The following is a 15711-nucleotide window of genomic DNA, read 5'->3' on the forward strand; positions in this document are numbered from 1 at the left end:
TCCCCCAATTGAGGATATCAAACTTCAACTTTTGAGAGGTAACGCGATTCCGAAATGAAAAAATCGATTTTTTCATATCACCCTAATGTATATGTTACTATGAAAGTCCGAAATCTGCTTAATGTCGACATTTTACAGGAAGTATATGTCAATATTTACATACTAAAGACATCGGCAATAGATCACATATTTCTGATGAGTCACCAGTGGTAGTGTAAATCACTTCGGTTTTTCATGGTAAAATATCGGTCACTCCTTTCAAAAATCTCATATCTCAAAAATGAACGATTTTGAGTTGTGCCTTTTTTTGAACTGCCATTAATGAGTAGCATATCTCTGCAAGACCTGCATTTGTATAGCTTAATACTATTTCGCCGTTAGAGAGCAAAAGTGTCGTATTTGCATTTTCAAATATTTTCGGAATGTCACACCTTGGGTTGTGCTTGATCCATTAGGCATGAATCATCTGTTACGTTTAGTGAAAGATGATATTATTCATTCCAAAACAGTATTGCACACAAAAAACGAGCATTTTTCGTTCTTATTTTTTAATCAAGAACGCACTATTTGCATTTATGTGGGTATTGTAAGGAGAATAATTAGTAACAATAATGACATATTTTAAGATATTAAATTTGTATATATTTAAGTATCTTTGAAGTTTTGTGCAAGGACGTCATAAAAAAATCGCAACTTTTTAAAACTTTTACTTTTTACACTGCTTTATGAAACAGAGAAGAAACACCAGATTTTCTTGAAAAAAAACCTTATGCCTTAGAAAAAGACCTTAAATATACAGAAGTTCGGAAACCTCTGATGTATGACAAGAGTTCATGATTCGGAAGTTTGCTTTTCTCATATTTTCTTTAAGGACAAAACTAGATTTCATTCCCATCCCAGGCAAAATAGTACTCTTGAAAGCATAACTTGAAATTAAAGACAAATGGGGTAAGTATTATCACCAATATAAAAAGATATTTTTAGATGCAGGAATAAATTATGGAACATATGTTAAAGTAACAGGTTTGAATTACACTAGCCTACAATAGCTGTGATTTTCAGTTTTCTATATTTGATCTTATGTAGTTTTTAGTACTGAATCCAGAGATGACCTTTATGATGGGCGTTTACACGAAAAAAAGAAAGAAAAAAAAAAGCGGAAACAAATTCAAAATTGAAGGAAACAAAAAATTGGGATTTTAAATTTGGTGGAAATGTTTTCTTATAATTTATCATTGTTTCTTTAAAACTTTCATTGTGCGTTTTCATTACATAGTATAAAATAAAGCCTCCAAAAAGCGTTTGTTTGTTTGAACGCGCAAAAGTCGAGAACTAACCGACCGATTTCGCTGAAATTTTCACAGCTTGTTCCTTTACCCATGAAAAAGGTTTACAGATCGGTTTGGAAAAAGTTCAATAGATATTTCCTTCTTTATTTCAATTCAAGACTCAAGTTTCACATAATTCCCAAATATGGTTATGAAAAATTACTTGCACATATTAAAATTATAAATTGTTGGAAAGGGCAATTTTTTCTGAGTTTTATGCATTTTTTTCCGATTCTCCAACTTAATTACGGTGAGAGTTATTCGCGTTTTCTACTCGAATTTTTAAAGGTTTCACTAGATTTCAGGCACTACCTTCCTCATTAAAAATATCAATAAAAAGTCTACAAATTCTTCCACAGTTTTCATTTCAGACATTGGTGAAAATAGCGACATTTTTTACTGCAGATCTAACCAGACCAATGGTCTAAGATTAAAGCTCTCCATTAGAAAAAGTCACATACAATAAACTGAAAATTGCAAATTTTGGACTAACGCTTTTATGGCTCTAAAGTACAGAATTATGCTTTGGTCCGAAATTTTCTGGATATGTTATCTAGAACCAAGGGTGAGCATAGGAATTTTCGAGCTCGTGACAAATGACTCCCCCCCCTCTCCCCATATCCTACACCTTTACGTATTCCCCCCTCCACCCACCCCGCTTCACATTCTTACAATAGTCATAAGTAAAACTTGACAAATTTGCCTGAACCAATGTTTTTTTTTTTAGAAAACTTATTTTCAGACAATTTTTTTTTGCCGAACGCTCACTTGCTAATTAAATTTAAAAAACTTACTTTAAATATCAAGTCACTTGGTTTACCTTTGTTACTAACAGATTGACCAAGTTGAAACACGCATGCGTATCTGTGCACACATTTTAATTATAAAAATGTTAGCCCGGGTCAGCAAGTGTACCTTCTCCCCGCCCCCCTCCAGTGCACGTCCTAGTCTGAAACAACATGATCGATAAACGCATTCAAAGCACAATTCCATTTTCAGAAGCTCAAACGAAATCGCTTTAAGTTTAAATTTGTAAAATTGTAAATTTTAGAATTGTAATATTGTAAATTGTAATTTATGTTTCGCAATTAGTGTCATGTAACTCGTGATAAAAGTCGCATGTTTCTTCACATGGCCCCACTATAGATGAAGATTAAAAATTCCACTAGAATGAATTTTATGTTTGCTTCAGAAAATACTAAATTCAAAATTTTCATTATCATTACTCTTAATAATATATATTTTTAGTACTTTCTTTAACTATAGGTAAAGAAAGTATAAACCTTTGTTTTTGGCCTTTATTTATCAATGGGCTTTATATTTAATCGTTTGTGAGGGATATCGCATGAAATTTATTGTTTTACCCTTAACATTTCTCTAAAGAACAAATAGGATAAATCAAAGATTTGGAACTTAAGTTAGACCACCCCTAAACAAAACCACCACTTAAAAAATAAAAAAAAAAGCATAAAAACCGGTTCACTAAGTGAGACGATATACAAAGTTAATAAAGTACAAATCGATTTAAATGTGAGTATGATATTTGAAGAGTTCCCTCAATTTCATCAAATTTGAACTTGATTAACATAAGACCGCCGAGGAACTATGCTGTTTCAAGTAAAAAAAGACTTTTCCTTATCGGTACAGGCAGGATCGTGCACAGAAATTTTGCAGCCCCCATCACAAATGACTTTTCCGGGACAATCTCCATATTGTTTACTTCTATATTTCACCGTTAGTTACGAAAATATTGGGCCCCCTCCAGGCTCGGGCCCGGGCCAACAGGTGTCCCTCCCCCCTCTCTGTGCACGCCCCTTGGTACAGGTGTCTTCGAGTATTTATGGAACATTGTACAAAGGAAAAACAAATCCGACGTTCAGAACCTCCTCCTTTTTTTTTTTTTTTTTTTTTTTGAAGTCTGCTAATTAATATAACCCTAATTTCAAATTGATCTGGCGGCATCGTGAAATAGTAAATCTAGAATATTGGTCAAACTTCAGAAATCATACACAGTTATAATGTATATTATTAAAGAATATAAATTAAATCGTGGGGAAGGAGTGTTCTGTATTCAATTCCCCCTTAATTGAACACTAAGTATATTTAAAAATTAGAATATTAAATAAAGAATTTTATATTTTAGTGCCTAAATAAAGTTATTTATTAGTAAATAAAATATTAAGGTAATTGATTCAACTATTAAAGTAGCAAAATATATTTAATTTACTGCTTTTCTACACAGTAATAAATACTTTAGTAACACCTATAATGAAAAATTACCATGCTTCGCAGCGTTGAGAAAATTAATTCCATGTGCCGCGAGAATTAAATATCGTTCAAGAGAAAGTCAAAACCTTAGGTGTGAAAATACACCGATCACAGCAACACTACGAGACCATGACGTATGAAATTTAAAGTTTCTTGGATTTCTCCGAGCCCCCTTATCAGATGCAGACCAAATTACAATGGGACCATCTGGGAAGTATACCTTTCCAAACAAACAAAAAAAAAATATTTTTCAAATCGGTCCGGTAGTGTTGGAATAATTCGAAAACACACATAAAAAGCCGCAATACGAAATCATAACCTCCTTTTTTGAAGTCGGTTAATAAAGAAAAGGATGCAGACCTCTCCCTTCAAAACAAATAATCTTTTGGCTCTTCCATGAGTTCTAAGTTACATTTTCTGAATTCACATTTAGACTATTTTACAGATAATTAAGGAAACCTAAGAGTTGAACGCGAAATTTTGCCATGAAAGACATAGAAAGGAGATATCACTGGAAATGGACTGCCACTATGATTCGTCTCTATTGTTGGGCATTACTTTGAAATGAGCTTCATAGTGAGGGCATTGAAGGAAAAAGCATCGGATAGCCTGGTCGATCCAAAGAAGCTTTGACACATTAGATTCAACTGAAATTAATGTACGTACTTTATCACCATGTTGAGTGTGTGAAAAGAGAGAGAGAGAGAGAGAGCGTGTATATATCGAGAGCGTTTGACGGTTTAGTAAAAAATCTCAAGAATGCGTAAACTTGAATTCCAAAAGGAGGATTTTTATTTAAACATGGGCACTTTTTTTTAAAAACCATGCATTAACTTTTAACAAGCATGCGTAATGATTCCGGAAAATGCCCTTTTTGTCGTACTCAGACTGTTGAAGAGATTGTGAAACTGGTCAGTGAATCGGCAGAATGGTATGGGGAGAAGAAATGAGAGACGGGTTTATAAGAAACACTTTGAAATAGCTATCAACAAAGACGTAAGTCATTAATTTTTAACCTCAAACCTTTATCCGAGTCTCTGTGAATGTGACCTCCCAAAAAATTCCTTATTTGGAATATTTGGAGACAAAATTGCATTATTGAGATTCTTTTTTCTTTTGAAAATTGTTTTTTAATGATGCTGAACGTTCCTTCCGGTTAGGTGTTATGAATGTATGATATTCGAACATGCTCATATTTTATCATTCGGCTAACTGAGATTTGTTTCCATCTATGAATCAATTTTTTAAACAATTTCCTCTGCGTAATTACTTTCCCTTACTTAACGTTTCATATCATTCCTCATTGTTCGATAATATTTCACTTGTAAATTGTTACTGGATTATATTCCAAAAATTCTACTTTTAAAAACAGTCCATTTGAAAAATATGTATCGCTTTTTAAAAACTATTTAAGACTCCTTTTGGTTCATCGGTTTTTAACTAAGCATGTGTTCTTCATTTAAAATCATTAAGCCTTTTTTGCTTGTCACTCATTTTCTTTTGCCGCCCAGGCTTAATACTATTAACAGAAAAAAAGTTTTTAAATTAAAATAATGTAGAAGAGAAAATACGCGTCAATCACTGAAGAAACCATAATTGAATGAACTTTACTATGGCACTAAAAATCTTGGTCAAACTCCAATCTTGTTGGAGCTTCTTGTCGAACGCAATTACACACCCCACACCGCTTTTCGTCTTCACATATATTGTTTTTACACACATCTATTACCATGCTTGAAAAATATTTCATTTCCATAAGATGATTGAAGTAAACATTATTAAATTACAAGAAAAGGATGACACTATGGAAAATGAAAGAATGCTAGTGGTTCACTTCAAGAATAATAATTAAAAATAAAAAAAAATGCGTGATTAAAGCAAAATCTGCCGCCCATGAAAATTTTGCCGCCCTAGGCAACTGCCTACTCTGCCTATTGGGAAATTGGGCCCTGCTTACTAACATGATTAGAAATTCTACTGAATTCAAACTGAATCTATTACGGCAATTCCCGAAAAACTTTAAGTGACGCTTTGTAATAGAAGAAATAAATAAAACCTGACACCTCATGTTTCATTATAACACATAAAATGATTTGAAAAAATACACATACTAAGAATAAAAGCCCTTTTTTTATTTTTAAAAGAAGAATAAAATTGCTTTTATCATTTGTATTTTTATGAAATAAATAAAAAGCTGCCTCAGAATACTCAAGTATTTGCTTTGATAAAATATTATTGCAGTTCTTAATATAAAATGGCCTCTTTTAAGTTCACTTTAAAGTGCGAAACGGAAATAAATTGTTATGATTTTTTTCTTTTCAGTTAGAGCTCAAAAAGAAATAAAACTGTTCTTAGAGAATGAAATGGTAGATATTAAACCACACCCGGATTTTAAAAAGATGAGAGCAATTTATCAAGTTTAAGTACAATGAAGGAAATAAATAATTGTAAGTAACAGTTGTGGCTTGTTGAACTGATTTACAATTCTTGCAGAAGATACTTCAAGAGTTTTACCCGTTTAGTAACATTGAGAAATATCTATTGTTGTGTTCCTCGTAATGAATTCTCTTAGTTTGAAAAAATAATACTTTGTAATGATATTTTACAAATTTTTCATTTGTAAAATGCTTATCATGCAAATGGTTAAAAAAGAATAACAAACTTTTTTATGTTTATATTCTCATATTTTAAGAAAAAGTCATTTTTTATTTTTGTGCCAAATAAATATTTTTCATTGTAATACGTTTATAAAATATTTGTTTTTTTCAAAGATTAAAAAAAAAGTTTTCATAACAACGCAAGCTAAGCACATTTCTAAATTAATAAGCAATAAAAACAAGACTGCCTCTGAAATAGTTTCTTAAAAATTTCTTTTATTATTTGGCGAAATGTGCAAATTATTATTTTCATACTATTTTTCATGAAATTATTTTATTTACATTTGTTTTTAAAATGAAATAAAGACTTCAAAAATTTAACGTATTGATATATTTTGTTCCATTTACACTTTTGCGCTTTAGAGCAACAACACCCACAATGTGAAAAATATTAGTGTTACAACAAATAGTGTAAATGTTTCTTAATTTTATTTCTGGCTCTATACAACTTTTACTCCCGAACCTAGGAAAATGTTGAACTTTTCAAGATAATACTATCTTCTGCTACATTATGAAATTACATATACAGTGCTGGCCAAATTATTAGACTAAGACTGTTTTAAAAGCAAATTCTTTATTGATTACATAGCTATAGACACATTAACGAACAATGAAATAATTATATAATATTTAGTATGCATTCCCTTGTTCTTGATGAGCATTTTAAGTCTTTTTGGAATACTTTTCACAAGGTTTACACCATTTCTTAACTTTTTACAAAAGGAGGTAAAAAATTGTTTATCACTATTATATATACTCACATACACATACTCACTAATTACCTAAAACTAACTTTAAATATAACAGAACACACTAGTAAAAAGAACTAGTGAACTGTTTAAGCTGATTGAGGTTATGTTCCTGGTACGTAGATAAACAAAGAAATTAAACAAAGCAGACAGTGCTGCCAGCTGCAAACATTAAATTATGCTAAAATAACATAATAATCAATGTACAGTATGTACTGTACTTTAACAATAAAATAAATAGTATTTTATTACAAAAAGTGTACAAAAAACAACTCTTTAGTCTAATAATTTGGTCAGCACTGTAATTTAATATACAGAAAGTTATACCTGAGATACAAGTGACATGGTTGTTTCAGGTTTAACGGGGTCCAGGACACAAAAATTTTCAAAATATCTTTTTTATCATTCAAAAAAAAAAAATCGTTTTTTTCTGCTTAAAAGGACGCTTGAATCTTGTTTCTGTCCTAATTAGAATGAAAGTTATAATTATTTTTGTTGCATGCATTTAACTACTATTATACTTAACTTTAAAACTTTAAACGCGTTTTTCTGCATAATGCATTTTTTCCAGATTTTTTGCATTCAAACTCCTATAAGTCAAGAACTGATAAAGATAAAGCAATGAAATTTGGAGAAAATCGTTTTCAAACAGTTTACTTCAATTTTTATCCGGAAAATTTGAAAAAAAAAAACGTTTTCTGCGAAAAACATATTTTTTTTTTAAAGGTATTTCCAAATTTTTCTTCAAATATTTTTTATTTTTGATTGAATTAATATTTTTTAAATAGCCGAATAAAAATTAAAGCTTAGATAGTTGTGTATATTTTTTTTGAAGAAAAAATTTGAAAAGAATAATTTGTCCAAGAATAGTTTGAGTTTTAGCAATTTAAAGCTACCTCATTTTTTTAGAAACAAATTAAATTTCAATAAAAATTTTCTTTTTAATATTTTTGTCATGATTTTGCATATTAAATAGACGGTGAATCAGTGAAAAAAATGTCAAACTCTAAACTGGTTAGTTATTTTTTTTTCTTTTTTTTTTTCAAAATGTGTCCCAGACGACTTTAAATGAAAATACTTACGGATATCCTTATCGGAGAACCACAAAAATAGTGTATTAGGTTGTTAGTGCTTTGAAAGGTTTCAGATTAATTTCAAGAAGGTCACTGACTTTTAGTGTGGAAAGTTTTCAGTATTTTCCTGACAAGTTACTGGAACGAGTTTGGCACACTAACTATCCTAGCTATTATCTTTCAAGAACGTTTCTGTGTGTGTGTGTGTGTTTTTTTTTTAATATTGTGATCCATAAAGTTTGTTTTATCATAATATGAATGCTTATTTCTTACTCTTATTGCACAGAAAAAATCATATTTTCTAATATACTAATTTTAAAATTTATCATTAATGATTTTTAAAGTAAAATTGTTTTTAAATATAACGTTAGTACAAAAGGATACCATGTTTTTAAAATTTTATCTTTTTGGAGCTATAACGTATATTAAAATAACTGAGACACGAAATTAATATATATATATATATATATATATATATATATATATATATATATATATATATATATATATATATATATATATTAACGTCATTTTTCAACTTGAAAGACATCTGAACTAATCTATTGACATCTCTTGCCCCAAAACAGATAAGAGTTTCCCCAACCATTTGAACCGTCTATTTTTTTTAATCTGGCACTTATGCCTATTTGTTCTAGACGTTTCAATCGTACAAGTTATTTATGATCTCACAACTGTACATGAATGAGCAATAACTTGGATACTTACGTCGATATCGATACCTGGCTGAGGAAAATAGATTGATTGGTTGTCGTCTTTCGGCTCAAATCTGTAAAACTCGAGATCGTCCTTATACCATTTGACGACGTAAAGTTCTTCACTTCCCAACTCATAGCTGCACATGAGTGTGACAGATTCACCAAAAATTGCAGTTGATGGAACCCGAAGCTCTGTTACTCGAACGATTTTAGCCCATGATGGCCGTAGAAAAACTGAAACGGAAAAAAGTATTTCATTTCTTAGTTACACAAATGTATCAGAAGCAGAAATATTCGCAACTCCAATCAACTATAGAGGGCGCTGCAGCCACTGTCTAATGGCGAATGAAAAAGGTAAAACAAAAAATGCTGTAACTTTTTTAATTGCTTTGAAACTTAATGAATGTCAGTAATTTTTCATAGTGTTTGTTTGAAGCTTTCCTTTCTATTCCTCTGAAATTACATTGCACTACAAACTGTCTGAAGCATGAACTTACCGCATAGAAAACACATGGAACAGTATGTTTTACGTGGAATAGCGTGTTTCGAGGTTTCAGGAACCTCTTTTTCAATGCAAACAGTGAGCTTTTGGATGAAAAGACAATTTATTGCTTAACGGTTTTTCCTCGAAGGGAATCATGCAATAAATTACAGCTCTCAGTTCCATTTTTAACCGACTTCAAAAAAGGAGGTTGTGATTTCGTTATTCAGCTTTTTATGTATGTTTTCAGATTATTCCAAAACTACTGGACAGATTTGAAAAATTCTTTTTTTTTTGTTTGGAAGGGTATACTTCCCAGATGGTCCCATGTTAATTTGGTCTGCATATGATAAGGGGTCCCGAAGAAATCCAAGAAACTTTAAATTTCACCTGTTGCGGCGACGTAATCCAGTTTACGTCACTGGCGGAATACGTCACAGGTCACGTGGTTTTGCAGTGTTCTGTGCAGCTAGGTTTTTGCCTTCGTCTTGAACGATATTTAATTCTCGCAGCATATGGATGATTAATTTTCGCCGCCTGTTAATTTTTACTTATAGGTGTTACTAATGTTTTACCGCGAAGCAAAGCAGTATATTAAATATATTTTGCTATTTTAATAGCTGAGTCAATTACCTTAATATTATTTTAAACTAAAATAACTTTTTTTATTCATTAAATTTTTAAATATTTTAGTTTTTAAACATATTTAGTGTTCTATCCAAGGGGAAATGAATACAGGACAACCCTCCCCCCGATGATTTAATTTATATTCTTTAATAATATGTTGTAACTGGTGACTAATGTCTCAAGTTTGAAAAGTATTCTAGATTTAATATTTCACAATGCCGGCAGTTTAATTTGAAATTAGGGTCATACTAATTAGCAGGCTTCAAAAAAAGGAGGAGATTCTGAACTCGTCGGATTAGTTTTTCTTTGTAATGTTCTATACTCGAAGACACCTGTACCCAGGGGCCTGCAAGGGGGGGGGATGAGAAAGAACACCTGTTGGCCTGGACGTGAGAATGAAGGGGGCCCAATATTTTTGAAACTAGAGGTGAACTATAGGGGTAAACAATATGGAGAGGGCCCCGAAAAGTCATTTGTGACGAGCCCCAAAATTTCTGTGCCCGCCCCTGCCTGTGACGATTAGAAAAATGCTTTTTTTTTAAACGGTATACTTTCCCGTCGGTCTAATGGTAATCAAGTTCAGGTTTGATGAAATTGAGGCAACTCTTCAAATATCATACTCAGATTTAAAGCGATTTGTACTTTATTAACTTTGTTATCGTTTCCCTTAGCGAATCGGTTTTTCTGATTTTTTTTTTTTGTTTTTTTTTTTTGTGGATAGGGGGTGGTCTAACTTTGCTCTAAGGTTCCAAATCTTTGATTTATCCTATTTGTTCTTAAGAGAAATGTTGGGGTAAAAAACAATAACTTTCATGTAATTTCATTCACGAACGATTAAATATAAAACCCATTGTTAAAACAAATGCCATAAAACATAGGTATGTGTTTTCTTTCCCCATAGTTAACGAAAGTACTAAAAAACATTATTATTAAGAGTAATCATAATGAAAATTTTGAATCAAGGATTCTCTGAAGCAAATGTAAAATTCATTCTAGTGGAATTTTTTATCTTCATCTAGAATGGGGGTTTTTGAAGAACCGTGCGACTTTAATCACGAGTTACATGACACGGATTCTTGTAAAACATAAATTACAATCTTACAATTAACAATGTGATAATTTACAATTTTACGACCCTAAATTTACAGTTTATTTGTAGTTTGGGAAACCGTAAACATTTAAATGGTTCTAACTAAATACTGAAACCAGTCTATACTTTTCATCAGAAATGAGATGTATCAATTGTTGCATTTCTGCTAATGCTCGTTCATCGTGAGGTTTAGTTAAAAGTTTAAAGGGTTCTAAATCAGATCAAGCTATTACTTCAAGTCTTGACTTATGCTGAGAGCTACGTATACTCGTCTTTTTGCAAAGTTCTATTTTCTTAAATCTATTACAGCTTTATCGAGGGTTGTGTGATACGTATTGTTGTGAAATATAATTACAATTTACAATGTTACAATTTGAAAATTTAAAATTTACAGCTTTAAACTTAAAGCAATTTCTGTCGTTTTTTTATTTACTCGCGTGCATTTGCTGTCGGAAAGAAAACTTTGATAAAATCGAACTAATAATGAAGACAAAATTTTGTGTACATTAGTTAAGCATTTGAAAAAGCCTTTCTTTACAGTCGCCGGAAGTCTCCGAGACGCTGTGGTCTATTTCTTTTTCTATCGTGCTCATCTTAGTTGTTTTCAGACTCATGTGCTCGACGTCTTCTTACTCGACATGCGCGGAAGAAAAGCCTCAACGTCATGTACCCCATACTCTGTCCTACGAACTTATTTTATATTTACACCACTAAAAAACAAAAAAAAAATTACTTTTGAATAAAAAAAAAAGTCTTCAAAAAACACCAAGGAACTAAAAAGCGAAAAAAAAAAAAGATTACACTTACATACTATTTCCTACCAAAGACTAGAAATGGAATTCATTTCACAATTCCAATACAAAAATCAACTAAACTAAACACCCAGTTATAAAATAAACACTGTTTTTTATTACTATACGATGAATAATTTTAAATACCTAACTAATCATGACCGATCTCTTAATTTTAATAACCTTTTGAAGTCAGGGCCTCCGAAAAACTGCTACCTAACGTAACTGAGTAGGTTTAGTTTTAAAGACTAATTTCGTGTTTAGTTAATTTAGTGCTCAACTCAGGATTCGGTGGGTGGTCAGTTACGTTAGGTAGTAGTTTATAGGAGGCCCCAACTTCAAAAGGATCGTATATAATTAGTTAGGTATTTAAAATAATTCATCGTATAGTAATTTAAATCAGTGTTTATTTTATAATTGGTTGTTTAGTTGATTTTTGTACTGGAATTGTAAATTGAATTTCATTTCCAGTTTTGGGTCGGAAATAGTATGTTAGTATATTTGGTTATTTTTTGCATTTTAGTTCCTTGATGTTTTTTGAAGGCAGTTTTTTTTTTATTTTAAAAATAATTTATGTCTTGTTTATTTTGTTATTTACTTGTTTTTGGTATTCAAACTCTCTAGTGTTTATTCTCGTTGCTTTTACTGGATGTGTTTTCATGCAAAAGCTCACTACTTGCATTCAAAAAGATGCTCCCTGAAACCTCGAAACACGTTTGTGCAGTAATATACTACTTTTGTGGGTCAAAACGTCGTTGATTACGATTTACTTTCCCTCACGAAGGTATTTATTTATTTCGTACTATAATGATATTTAATAGTGATCAATTCTATTCAACATTATCTTTAAAAATAGCACTGCAGTTAGTAGGGAAAGATGAGATGTATGATATTTTGGTTCATAGCATTTAAAATGCTTGAAATCTTGTATTAAAACATTCGAATGTGTTTTTTAAAAAACTAAAATTGATTAAATTTTTCATTTCTCTCACATTGTCATTAAATGTTATAAAGCGTGACAATAAGTTAGTAAAAAATTCTGTAGGTGCATTTTTTATTTTAAACTCAAGATAATCGTTTATAGATTCGCTAACGTTTCTTTGATTAAAAGTAGAGATGTTACCTATGATGCTGTCGATAAAGTCAGATATCTATGGCATTTCGAAAATAGACACGCGTTTTCAACTAATATAGGGGAGGGTGGCCCAAAGCAAGTCGATTTTCGAAGAACGCTCGAAAATTGTGTAGTTTTTGGATTGTTACCGCAACAATATCGGTTATTTTTCCTAGTAGGGATCTTAAATTTTTAAATAAAAAGTAATTTTTGTATTATTTCAAACCCAATATTTATTTATTATCAAGCTTTACAAACATTTGAAAAACCCGCTTTGCCTTACCAGGGAACTCTAATCGGGTAAGCTTTACTAATTGTGATTTGATACATTTGCCAATCAAATATGAAGTTATAAATGATTAAAATAATTGACTAGCAACTGTCCAACCAAGGAATTGGCAAACGTTCAATTCAGATGAGTCTATCTGAATGAGGGGGGGGGGGAGTAAAAATTTGATGCGCGTGTTCCGCTCATTTCACTTTGAGGCTAACATACATCTGCAAAAGCTGACATCCCTAACAACTAATAGATTTGTCCATTTCCACCAGTAAACCGGATGTTTACCTTTTCATACAATCCTCCATATATATGTGAAATTTGTACTTATACAATTTGTACTTATACAAGTCAGCACATTTGTTTATAAAACATGAAGAGATGACTGATTAAATTAATAGACTACTTATTTGCCATCCTAAAAATAACTATTTAAATTTATACTTATACTATTGAAAAAAAAATCTAAGTCAGTACACGAGTCAAGAAATTATAAATAAATATATGATTAAATCCTTTACCCGCTTCGCCCGAAGACACGTTTTTTCTTTCAATAATTATAACCTTAATTTTGTTCCTTTGTTTCTTTTTAAATTTAAAAAAAATTTAAAAAGAAACAAAGAAAATAACTACGGTAGTTCGTAGGTGGATGGTTTCAGAATAAGGTAATATTATTGACAATCAAAAAAATCAGCTGGTCTTCGACTAATCACATGTTACAAAACTTTATTTTTTTTAGAAATGTATCATTTTTTAAATTTTAAGCCTGGTTGCGTGATTCCGCTGCACTGCTGCTTCGCTGAGGCTGATAAAACTCGGGGGTGTTCATGTCAACACGACATACGTATGCATCGCCATTTACACACTATGGAGGGGGGCATACGAAGGCCTACCCACTTTGGGCGACTTACCCTACATATTCTGCAGTTTCAATGCTGAAAGATGTGAAGTATGGGCGTAGTAAAGTCATTCGACGAATTTCTTTTATAAATTGACTAACGTAGTAGAAGTTTTTTTTTGTAAGTATTCGAATACTGCGAGATAATATTCTGCTTAGGTTTTGATTCTTGATTTCTCAAAAATAAGGTTGAAGATTTAAAAATATTTCATGTAGTTAAGAGTATATTATACATCTGATTGCTAAACACTTCTTCTTAATAATTTATTTTAGTAAATAGATAAAGGTCTGTGTTTGAAAATCTCAAGAGTTTAAACATTTTTAATAGCCACTATACTGCCCTGCTAAGCGCAAAAGTCGCATCTGCAGCCGAGGTCTAAATTGGAAATTGCCGTTCAGAGTTTTGCCACTTTATGTATTTGATTCAGATGCAACTTCTTCTGAATTTTTTTCAAGATGTTTTCCCATTTCCAAAGGACCACTAAAATTTGTTTTTAGGTAAAATATGTGGCAAAGAACTACCTGATAATCGTAAGTCAATTCTGATAAAAAGTGCAGATACGACTTTTGTACTTAGCGCGGCAGTATGTGTGTGTACTCACAGACAAAAAATTTCATCACAACTTGTTCCGGATACAGCATTATATGCTTATACTCTTCACAAAAAAAAGCCTAAGGTTTTAGTTTCAGTATGAAGAAACAAATTAACTTACTTTGAGATATACTGATATGATATTAAAAAGATTTGAATATTTTTTACATTTGAGCCAAATACTAGTTGAGATTTTGTAGAGAAAATTACTTACTAGATGTAGCAATTTTCAACCTCATTACTCAAGAAACGCATAAATCTCATAAGATAAAAACCTAAAATCTTATTTGTAAGAAAATCTACTTATTTGGAATGGGAAAATTTGCGAAACGGATTTCGCTTGGGAGGAAGGGAAGATGATACGTTTCGACAAAAACTCTTGCATGCATAATGTATGTCTATATTGCGTCGCATATTAATGTTTCACGTTTGAAACAGAAGAGAATATTCGTGAGAGTAAAAAATAAACTTTAACCTAATGATTCTGTTTTTTATTAGGCATTTCAACAACCATCATAATAAAAACTTACATTTTTTGAACTAGAACTAGTCTTTTTTAATTGTTTTTGCCTTGAAATTTCGTTAAATGCTTGCAATGAAAAAAAAACACAGTATGGAAGTTCTTGGAACTGAAAAACTCCATTAAGCTTGATTGATTTAGAAAACCTAATGTTTACATTGATATTTAATTCAAAATGTGTGTATGTAGCAAGTTAGATGACCAGTTCGAAGCATTTGTTCCGATAACAGAAATTTAAAAATCCGTTTTTTAGCATATTTTCCCATAAAAATTAAAGACAAAAGCATGAGAGAAGGTTTAATGCATTTTAAAAACATCGCAAAAAATCAAAAATAAATAAAATAACTAAATGAACATCGAAAAATAAAAGAATGGAAAGGACGGTTTTGAGATGGGAGAATTGTGTGTTTGTCGGTCTGTCTCTCTGTCTGTCTGTTCACCATCCCCTTAATTACTTTTAAGTAAATTGTCCGATTCAAACAAGCTTTTTTTTTCTTTTGGAAAGATCTCGGCAGGAAGACCTCACTTTC

At 31.2% G+C, this 15711-nt stretch overlaps 1 protein-coding gene across 3 annotated transcripts in view; it reads right to left on the minus strand.

The window, feature by feature from the left end:
* Positions 1 to 15711, minus strand: part of LOC129226097 (endothelial cell-selective adhesion molecule-like) — a 132665-nt gene that overhangs the window by 20423 nt on the left and 96531 nt on the right. For all 3 annotated transcript variants that reach the window (XM_054860691.1, XM_054860690.1, XM_054860692.1), the window contains one exon: positions 8802 to 9025. In XM_054860691.1, coding sequence (XP_054716666.1) covers positions 8802 to 9025 — 224 coding nt within the window. The remainder of the gene's footprint in view (positions 1 to 8801; positions 9026 to 15711) is intronic.

This window comes from Uloborus diversus, chromosome 7, assembly GCF_026930045.1.
Source record: "Uloborus diversus isolate 005 chromosome 7, Udiv.v.3.1, whole genome shotgun sequence".
NCBI lineage: Eukaryota > Metazoa > Arthropoda > Arachnida > Araneae > Uloboridae > Uloborus > Uloborus diversus.